This window comes from Falco peregrinus, chromosome 13 (genome assembly GCF_023634155.1).
Source record: "Falco peregrinus isolate bFalPer1 chromosome 13, bFalPer1.pri, whole genome shotgun sequence".
Taxonomy (NCBI): Eukaryota; Metazoa; Chordata; class Aves; order Falconiformes; family Falconidae; genus Falco; species Falco peregrinus.
The window spans coordinates 16,026,983-16,037,094 of record NC_073733.1 but is presented as its reverse complement, the minus strand read 5'-3'; the positions used below and the strand labels follow the sequence as shown (position 1 = coordinate 16,037,094).

Below are 10,112 nucleotides of genomic sequence, written 5' to 3'. Positions count from 1 at the left end.
TTGTGCAGCCGGTGAGGCGAGGGCTGCGCGAAACGCCACGGTGACCCGCTCAGAGGCGGTTTGTAGAAAACACCCGCAAAGAGTTGTTGTGCCCCCGATGGTGGTGCCGCGGGGGCCTGGAAGACCGTGAAGGCTCGGCCGCGCGCGTGGCAGCGGGGTCCCCTTGCTCTGCTCCAGGCCCTGCTGGGGTCGGGGGGTCCTGCCCCCGCACGCGCGGCGCATCCCCGGACGCCACTTCCTCTTGCACGGGCTCCTCAGGCTTTGAGGCTGAACACCTGGAGAGCGGGAACGACCCCGCTTCCAGCCCGGGGGAGGGGAGCGGGCCCGACCTGGGGGCGAGGGCTCCGCTGGACCCCCGCGGGCCCGCCCCCGCCCCTTGGCTTTTCTCAATGGCCAACGGTCCCGCGTGGGAAAGCGGCGGCGCGGCCACGCCCCCTTCCGCGGAAAGCCACGCCCTGTCAGCCACGCCCCTCGGCGGGCGCGGCCCGGCCCCGCCCTTGCCCGTGACGCCATCACCGGGCGCCGGGGGGCGCCCCTGGCGGCGGCGGGGCGAGCGGCGGCGACGATGGCGGCCGCCTCGGTGTGGAAGGGGCTGGTGGGGCTCGGGCTCTTCGCCCTGGCCCACGCCGCCTTCTCGGCGGCGCAGCGTGAGTGGGCGGGCGGCGGGGGGGGGGGGGGGGTCGGGTCAGGGCGGGCGCAGCCGCCTGAGAGGGGTTGCGGCGCGGGGAGGCCCCCGGGGGGAGCGCCCGGGGCGGGGGCCGGGCCGCGGCGGCATCATCGTCATCATCATCATCATCATCCTCAGCACCATCGCGGCCGGGGCGGCCCTGCCCTTGTGGGCCGGCTGCGGGCGGAGCGGGCCGGGGCTCGCTGGGCAGGACGGGGCGGAGCGCCGGGGCCGGGGCCTGGGGGGAGCGGGGCCGGGCCGGGCCGCCGGAGCGCGGCTGCCTCCCCTGCGGCCGGGGGAGGGGCAGCTGGCCGGGGCCGCCCGGGGCTGGGGACCGGCCGCGCACCGGGAGCAGCCCGGGGGCGGCGGGGGGTGACACGTGTCCCAGACCGGCCGCAAGTTCGCGAGGGGTTTGTGTCGCTGGGCGCGTACGGGGGGCTCGATGCGTGTCTGTGTTTCCGTTTTGCAGATCGTTCTTACATGAGATTAACAGAAAAGGAAGATGAAACGTTGCCCATAGATGTAAGTTTAAGTTTTTACAATGTTTGAAAGGTGTAACGCTGTGCGGATAGTTTTGTCTCTCAGTTGCTTTTTTTTTTTTTTTTTAAATGTGATAGGCAAGAGTAAAGGGTGAGGTAGTTTTCAAATTGCACTTTCATTTGAGCTCCTGCTGTCAAAAAGGACCCGTGTTTTCTGTCCCAGCTTCCTGTGCTGTGTTACATCTGCCAGAGGGAACAAGCCCCAGGTCCAGACCTCCCTCTCCTTCTCAAGTACTACCCTGAAGCATCTTGTCCAGGAATTCCCTGAATGTAGCTCAGAGAATTTTTGCATCCATCTCCTTCTTTGCAGCATAAACATCCTCCTCCCTCTGGCTTTTGTTGGCTGACATTTGTTTATCCAGTGTGGCTGCACACCCATTTGATCCCAGCACAACCTGCTTCGGGAAGAGGTTGTTTTTATTTGCTTTATTTGCTTGGTTTTTTTAGTTCCACTTCAGTTATTACCCATTCCATTTTTTGCTTACTCAGAAAGGTAAGGAAATCAAATACCCACAACAAGCAGGCATGGTGTTTGGACCGAGCGGCAGCTGCCACCGCTGCACAGTGTGTGCTGGCAGCCAACTTGCTTCTTGGAAAGAGTATTAGATCCTTAAGTGCACAAGGACACAGTGTTTTGTTCTAGGGATCTCGCTGAGGAGCCATGTGATTTGGTTCAATTCATGCAGCACAGACCAGTTGTCAGGCAGCTGAAGCTCTTCTTAGCTCTGCCACCGATTTGCCATGCTAAATAGGTGGGGTATTAAATCTTCCCGTGCCTCAGTTTCCCTACTGTTGAATTTCCCGGCTCTGTAGAGCACTTACTATCACTGGATGAAAAGCACAAGAGACACTGTTTGTTTGAAAGATGAGATTTTGGGGGGGGTAGATATCAGGAAATGTGCGTGTTGCATTGTGTTTCCCTCTGTTACAGATAGTTCTTCAGACTCTGTTAGCCTTTGCAGTCACCTGCTATGGGATAGCACATATCGCGGGAGAATTTAAAGACATGGATGCCACTTCAGAACTAAAAAATAAGTATGTTTTATTTCCTCTTTTCATAAACGCCTCTAACTGCTACTCTACAAACAGAACACTGTGAAATAGTTGCTCTTTAGCTCAGTTCTTCTTTAACACACATTGTAGGCAGTTACACTGAGAGGAACAGTCACACCTGGGAAAGCCAACAGTGTCTTGAATTTCAGAGAGAATTAGATAACTGAAACAAATTAAATCAACTTCTTGCTTTTCCTCATCCAAAATCCTGCTGTGCAGAGTTCATAGAGGAATGAAATGTCTATGTGCAAAGTAAGAGCTCAGCAGCCACAAACTGCTGTCGTGAGGTGGTCTCATAGTCTACAGGGCAGCGTGCCTGGCTCGCTCTTTCTCTGCTTCCTTACAAGAGCCTGAGTTATTTGAATCTTAGCACTAAACTACTCGAGGTGGGATACCTGAAAGCCTTTTAAGAAAATAAGGGATTTTGAATCAAGGTTTTGAAAAGGATATGAAATCGGATGGGCAGACACGGCCTCTCTGGCCATTTCCAAAAAGAGAGGGGAGTGTGAAAAGTACAAAAGTTGACGTTGTTGTATTTTGTAGTATTTACCTAAAACCCTTAGCTTCAGGCACAGAAAGGGACAGGAAGGTGACAGTAAGCAGCATCAAGGTTACTAACACAAGTGCCAGCTGCACGAAGGCTGGCACGTTTGGTGTGTGTGCGTGCAGCGATACTGCCTCTAGGCTCAAGGAAGGAGGGTGAACTTTGTGGGGTGGGCAGCCTCTGCACATGGAGCAGTTAGTAGTTTTCATGCTTGGCTTTGTATTTCCTCTGTGTTTTGGTTTAGGAAACTTACAAAGCAAGCAAGAGTTTTGGATTGAAAAACTTGTATTTCTGTGTCTGTAAAAGCTGGTACACCTTAAATTGACCTCTTCTAAACCCCATATTCTGAAAGAGTATTGATGTTGACTTTTTACATTTATTTTGAAGGACATTTGACACATTAAGGAACCATCCATCTTTTTATGTATTTAATCATCGTGGTAGAGTATTGTTCCAGTCCCCAGACACAGTGAATTCTTCTTCAAACCAAGATGCTTTGTCATCCAGCTCATCACTGAAATTTCGAAAACTTGAACCTCTGCGCCGCTAAGACTTTTACAGATTATAATAATAATAATCCAGGACACTGAGATGTAATATTCAAGTCGGGGATGTAAACACTTTTTTAATTTCTGGAGCAGTATTTATATTGATCTTCCAGACTTTATAAAGTATATATATATAAACTAATGACCTTCTTTGTACACTGTTAATGAAAATGACTGAATTGTGAATTGGCAATGCAGTGTAAATTATTCTACAGTTATGCTGTGAAACACATCTTCAAATTTTCATATATTAAACCAAGTTGCAGCAGACTTAACTTCAGTTAAAACAAAAAAGCAAGCTAGTTTTTACTGCAATTAATGTTCTTTGACAAGAGGGAATGTTTGAGTGCTATTTATTTTTTCAGTTTGCTTGCACAACAGTTTATGAAACTCCTTCAGAAATACTGTGTGCACTGCATCACTTAACAGCAGAAAAAGGGGCAGCGGCTCCTGTTCTTAGGATGCCTGGGAGACCTGCTTGGTGTAGGCACAGGAAGTCAGAAAGATTGCTTTCATTTTTATTTTTTTACAGTGCTGAAAAATAGTTGTGCAAAGGTTTTTGGTTTGGGGTTTTGTTCCCCCCTCCCCCCCCAGGTTTTTATTATCACATCATTTCCATGTTGCCCTCCTTCGTTTAAGTGTAAACTTGTCTTATGTTGCCTCAAGTTGCCTGGGGTGCGGCTGTACATTTGGTGCCGGTGCGGGGGAGGCAGCTCACATCTGATCACATGGATAATCTACTCTGCTCAGCTTGTGTACCCACTGTATTTATGTTCCTTTGGTTGTGAATATGGGATTGTTCATCAGATGGCTGAATGCTGTGTGGCACCAGATACAAGTTCCCAAGTTATCTTCTACGAGAAGTATCTCAGCATCAATAAGAAGTATCTGTTCTGTCAGCAGTCCAGGGGTAGGGTCCAGCAGCTAGCTCTGTTTGCTGGCACTAGTACAGCAGCAGTAATCAACTGGTCGTGGCACAACTACGCCCTTTTCTGCCCGCAGAGCCATTCAGTTTGATTTCTTTTTTCCAGCTGAGCCCTTCATTGATTTAAGATTACTGTCTTGATTTCATGTATTATGACAGATGATGCAGTTCTTAACTCTCACCAATGTCTAAATTCTCATCTCCCCTTAGGGGTGGAATCAATGCTAAAATTTCTCTTGGTCTGGCATTTCACCCATCTGACATAGCAAAGGGATGGCAGTCGGACATACTGATGGGCCCAACTAGAATTTTGCTTAGTCTGAGGATGTCTCACTGCCACCATAGAAACTCAGCCTTTTGTCCTAATGTTTTGTTTTTGTTTTTTTTTTTTAACTGTTAAAAGAACTGTCAAAGGCAAAAAGCTTAGCAAAAATACTGTGTAAACCGAAGCCTCTTTTTCTAGCTCTGCCCATCCTATGGAGTGGGTGCCCCAGTGCTAGAGCAATATCCGTAGCTGCTGCTCTACAATCACTCTTAAGCATCTGGGTTTGGTTAGAAAGGGTTACTCTGCCAGCTCAAAGCATCTGAGCTGCAGGATTACTTCCTAAAGTGTCCTGGCTCCCCCCTAGCTGGTGTCACAAATCTGCTCCTGCCAGATGCAGTCACCAAAGGCCACCAAAAAATAGTTACCGGGTCAGCTCTCTATTGAGGACAGAGCCCTTTCCTTGGGGAAGGAGGCTGCTGTGCAACAGCTGCTGCAGAGAGGAAAGGGCTGAACACTGGCCAGGTGACCTCGTGAGGCTCAAAGGAAAGACAGAATTAGCGGAGGGAGGGAGGGAGAAGCAAGGCAGAAGGTCAGTAACCACTGTACCAGACTGATACCGCAGCTGTGGTGGGTAGTGAGCCATTTGCAGAGGGTCTCTTAGAGCAGGGCTGCTCACCCCTCATGTCTAAGAAGCCCCATTTGTGCTACCGTAAGGCTACGTGGAGCTGCCCGAGGGGGAAGGTGCTGCTGTGGGACAGGGTGAGTGGAGAACATCACCTGCTTCTGGGAGCGGGTCCTACCGGGAACACCCTGTTCGCTGCATCCAGTCTCTCCTCGAGACAAGTAGCCTTACCCTTCAGCAGCAATGGTTATATCACAAAGCTGTACAAATTATTTTTTCTTATTGATCTTGCAATGTTCAATAAAAATTGATATCCTTGAAGTGTTTGGGAGTTTATTTCTGACCAACCTGGAGCCTGCTGCAGCAAATCCCTGATGACCGAATATTTAAAAGTGACTGCCTAGCATTGACAAGAAGTGATTGCCTTAATTACAGCAGCTCTGTGTGAAAGTGCATGCCTGGCCTGGTGTTCATAGCTATGAGATGAGATCAGTGGGGGGAATCAAAATAGCACGCTACAAGTAGCTAAAAGAAACAGTTAGGAGGGAAATGTTACCAGCCTGGGGGATCTGCCTGCCTTTGAGGTTCCTAATTAATGTATCTGGCAGAGCTGACGTATTTTCTGTCTTCCATTTAACCATAGCAAAGGCTTTTCTACCATGCGCTAATCCCCTGCCAAGCCACAGGACAGGCCCCTGCAAGGTCTGGTGTTGCAACAGTCGCTGGGGAAAACTGCCTACTGGCAAGGCTGGAGACAGTTAAAATCTTGGGCTTGAGCAAGATGGCTTTTCACTCGCTGTTCTGCTTTTCAGTTGGGGGAGGTTGAAAAGTTAGCAAAGAACTCGAGGAGTTTGCTCAACTGCAGCATCCATCACGCTTGCACCCGAGAGAGCAGCAGGCTCCCGTTGCCACGCCGCTGCGGCTGCCTGCATCCAGCACCGAGCGGGGGTAAGGAAAACCAAACGGTCCGCAGCCTTCTGAGGAGGGGGCACTTCAACCAGCGCCCAGAGCTACCTCGTGCTTACCTTGCAACATGCAGTTCTTCACAGAGGAGCTTCCCTTCTTCAAAAGCAAAACAGAAGTTTTGCCAAGAGCTTCTCGGGTTAGACAAGAGGAGGAGATGCCAGCCTCGCCCCGTGCGCCCTCACTGCCATCGCGCCTTGAGTTGCTTTGGCTGCAGGATGCGATGTTTCTGCTACGTTAAATACTAAAAATAATGTGCTGATAATTTGCATTCATTGCTGGAGTAGCAGGTTTAATCTGCATTAATTTTGCTGGGGTTTTTTCTGCTTTTCCTCACCAGCCAGCGAGAGTTCAGGGGGGGCTTTTGTTTAAAGCTAAGGAGAGCAGGAGCCGTTTAGACCTTCACAAGGTGAGGAGACAGGGACCACGGTTTGTGTCAGGTTTCTTGCTGTCACTTGCCCTTTCCATATCGGAGGCTGGGGTGGAAGCACAGCTGGCAGAAACCCCTTTTCCTAGAGTTCAGCGAGGGCTGAACTGTAGCACCGCTTGTGACAGTAGCTCCTGATCTCGCACATCTGAGAGCTGCGGAGGAGCATCGTGGCTCCCTCCCCGCGTGGGCAGAGACTGAGCGCGCTGGAACCAGCGCTGCCGCGCAGGAAAGCAAAGTGCAGCCGTGAGACCCGTCAGCGCTGCGTGTGAGGGTGAGCCCGGGGTGCCCTCTCCCCACTGCTGCAGTAGGGCTTTCTCGGGAAAGCCGGTGGCTCACGGCCCCTTCCTGGTCCCCTGGAGCACCAGCGCATCTCCCTCCCTGGAGAAAGCAGGGAATGGCAATTTCTAACTCTAAAATGATTTTTGGCTTCCTTATCACTTGCTTCCCATGCTTTGGGTTCCCTTGCTCTCCTCCATGCTGCAGCACAGCCACCCTTTTCCGTCTCCAGCACCTCCAGTGGGGACATCCTCCAGCTGGATACACACACACACACACCTGGAGAGCGGCACCACTTCTGCTCCTTTTTGGGGGCTACCTACGCCAAGAGGCAGTTTTCCACCAGGCCATTCGGAAAGGCTGAGGCTCAGCCCACAGCATCCGAGGCTGCAGTGGTCCCTGTGTGCAGCCCCCCCCGTCCCCCAGCCCCATCTGAGCAGCGATGGCACAGCTTGCCCTGCAGCCCCCCACTGCCTGCGCCGAGGGGAAGGGCACAGAAAAGCTACTTTGAATGTGAAACAAGCAGGAAGAACTTCGGTACCAGCTTTCCATGGCCGGCACTAGCAGCGCAGGCACAACACTCCTTTGATCTGGCCTTGAGGTTCACCTCGAAGCCGTAACCACCTGGGGGAGAACCACAGTGGAAACCCGCCGGTCCGGCAGGTAACAGCCCTTTAACCAGCCCCAGGTTGGTCTCGGTGCTACAATGTCATTTCAAAACACTTTGGACTAGCAAGGAAAGCTACATCCTTAAAATGGCAGCTAATTAATTTTCCTGTCCTGCTAACTTAATCCTTTTTCCAGCCAAGAAAGGCCAATGGGAGTTGAGGGAGCAGCGCAGCAGCCAGGAGCCTGGCAGCGCAGGCAGGAACACAAGCCCCAGGGCTCCCTGGCAGGGGCCCAGGCTGTGCCGTGGCACCGCTTACCAGGCCTTTTTAAAAAGGGAGAGAAGAAAAAAAATCTGAGGTCACATTTGGATTATCAAACCAATGGCTCATCCGGTAGCAGTGGTCCCGGGGAGCCCGCAGACCACACGCGGACGCAGCTATTTACTCCCAGTTCATATCCCTGGTGTAACCCCTGCTGCCAGGCAGAGCCCGTGGTGCTGGCAGTGCCCTCTGTGCCCACACTGGTGCTGGCTGAACCATTTTCCCCGGGATTCGCTGGAGGCATGCTGTGCTGCGAGAGGACTGCACTTTGGATTTAAAAAAAGAAAAAAAAAAAGAAAAAAAGAGAAAAAATTTCCCCTCCACCCCCAAGGTATTTCTGCTGCATGTTTTAGAGCAGTTCAGGGCCAGCCAGCCAAGGCCAGCACTGATGCCCTCCGAGCCCCAGGCTGCTCCAGCATCCCCGTCCCTGGGAGGTCCCTGCTGCAGAACGGGATGCAGGAAGAGCACCCGGCCTGCACAGCAGATGCTTAGGCAGCCATTTACTCCCCCATCCCGGATGCAGAAGTGCACAAAATGAGCCACTAGCATCCAAGAGCAGTTTTGGAGGAACCAGTTTGGCAGGCGCTCCAAGAAGCGGCTCGCTTCCCCGTGTCCACACGATCCCCACCCCGTGACAGGGGCCACCAAGGAACCCCCGGGCCTGGGCTCAGCCCCAGCAAGGGCAGCCCCACAGTGAGGCACCACCTCCTCGGTGCAGTGCAAAGCACGGGGAGGGAAGAGAAGGGGCCAAACAGTTCCCCCTCCTCCAAGACCACGGCGCTGCTGCTGATTTGCAGCCTCCCACCCCATACAGATGCCTCCCAGGGACCTTGGTGACAGCTGTGCCATTTCAATGTCAAAGCTACCACCACCACGCTGAGGCAGAAGCTGGCTGCTACCTCAAAGCCTGTTTGAATACAGCAGCTCCTGATCACACATGAAAAACCACAGCAGAGCGAGACCCATGTTCATCTCGCACGGGAGGCACCCACATATCCTATGGGGTGCGACAGGGCTGGCGAATAAACCCAGGTCTGCTGCACATACAGCCGTGCTGCTGCCTTGGGTGGCCAGGGCTGGCAGGAGAGGACAACCTCAACCAAGGCAGGCTGAGATGTCCCCCAGCCCAGCGTGATGGGAGCTGTGGTCAGGGCAGGTCTGCAAGGCGCTCTGCCCTCTGCTTCTCATGCTCAAGCCCGAACTGCAGAGCTCGAAAGGGCCAGAACTGAGGCCGAAGCCCACCAACGGGATGCTCAGCAGAGGTCAGCTAACGGGCGAGCAGAGACACAGGCACTGCAAGAAGAGTGGCGAGTCACGTCAGACGCGGCTCCAGGGAGAGCAGAGCAGAGCAGAGATCCCCGCGCGTGGCACCGTGACAGCCCACTTGCAAAGCACCGACCCCAGCCCCACACGGAGCACGTGCACCAGCCTCCCCAAGGACACCGGCTTGGTGCAGGTTTCCACCTTTCTGAGCAGCTCCCCACCTGCGTATCCGTGCCCCGGGATGAACGGGACAAGGCTTTCCTCAGCATTTTCAGCCTCTTACTGGTTTCCTATCGTGACGAGAGCAGTCCCTTTCGTTTCCTTGCTTTCACAGCCCCCTCTCGCCTCAACAGAGCGGCCACGCTTAGCCCAGGGGTGCAAGGCAGACCCTGGGAAGGAAAGCCTGCGCTGCTCACATCCACAGGAACGCACAATTTGGCCACCTGGAACCCAGGCAAAAATCTGCTTTCAGCTGCCCCACAAGGTCAGAGCTTCCTCAGGGTCCTGTTGTGTGCACTTCTGGAAAAAGCCATCACTTAACCTATTATCCAGCAAGTTTCCCATCACAGCCAGGGCCGTGACTCACCAGCAACCGCCTTTCCTGAGGGGAATTCACAGCCAGTTCCCAAGAGTCAGTCTCACCCCGTTTCACCTGCCGCCAGCCGCAGAGATAGCCGCAGCAGCAGCAGCTCCATGAGCATCCTTCCCCGCATCCCTCGCCAGCACGCGGAGCCCTGGCGTGCCCTGCCCACAGCCAGCAAACAGGCAGCCACACCGCCGCGGCAGCACTGCAAGTGCCACGCACTTGTCTGCCCGTTTTCTAACAATACTCCCGGCAAGAGGATTTGCTCACTATGATACACTTAAAACAGCCTCTTCCAGAGCTCATCAGTTCCCCACCAATCTCCTTTTTACGCTACCAAACATTTTGGGTAGCGGCTACAATGCTCTGTCCACTCCCGGCATGCAGAGGGAGGAGCCCTGAATCCAGGGGATGTCAGCGGAATTTAAAAATACACTTTTACAAGTCTGAGAAAAAAAAAAAAGACACCGGAGCAGCTCAGGTCAGAAGCCAGAACTCAGCTTTA

General features: G+C 53.1%; 1 protein-coding gene across 1 annotated transcript; it reads left to right on the top strand.

The window, feature by feature from the left end:
• Positions 1-433: 433 nt before the first annotated feature.
• MMGT1 (membrane magnesium transporter 1) lies at positions 434-5,484 on the top strand. Its single transcript, XM_055817929.1, has 4 exons — positions 434-647; positions 1,137-1,189; positions 2,138-2,241; positions 3,191-5,484. Exons 1-4 carry the CDS (start codon positions 566-568, stop codon positions 3,351-3,353), a joined length of 402 nt encoding a protein of 133 aa, XP_055673904.1. The 5' UTR covers positions 434-565; the 3' UTR covers positions 3,354-5,484.
• Positions 5,485-10,112: the final 4,628 nt, after the last annotated feature.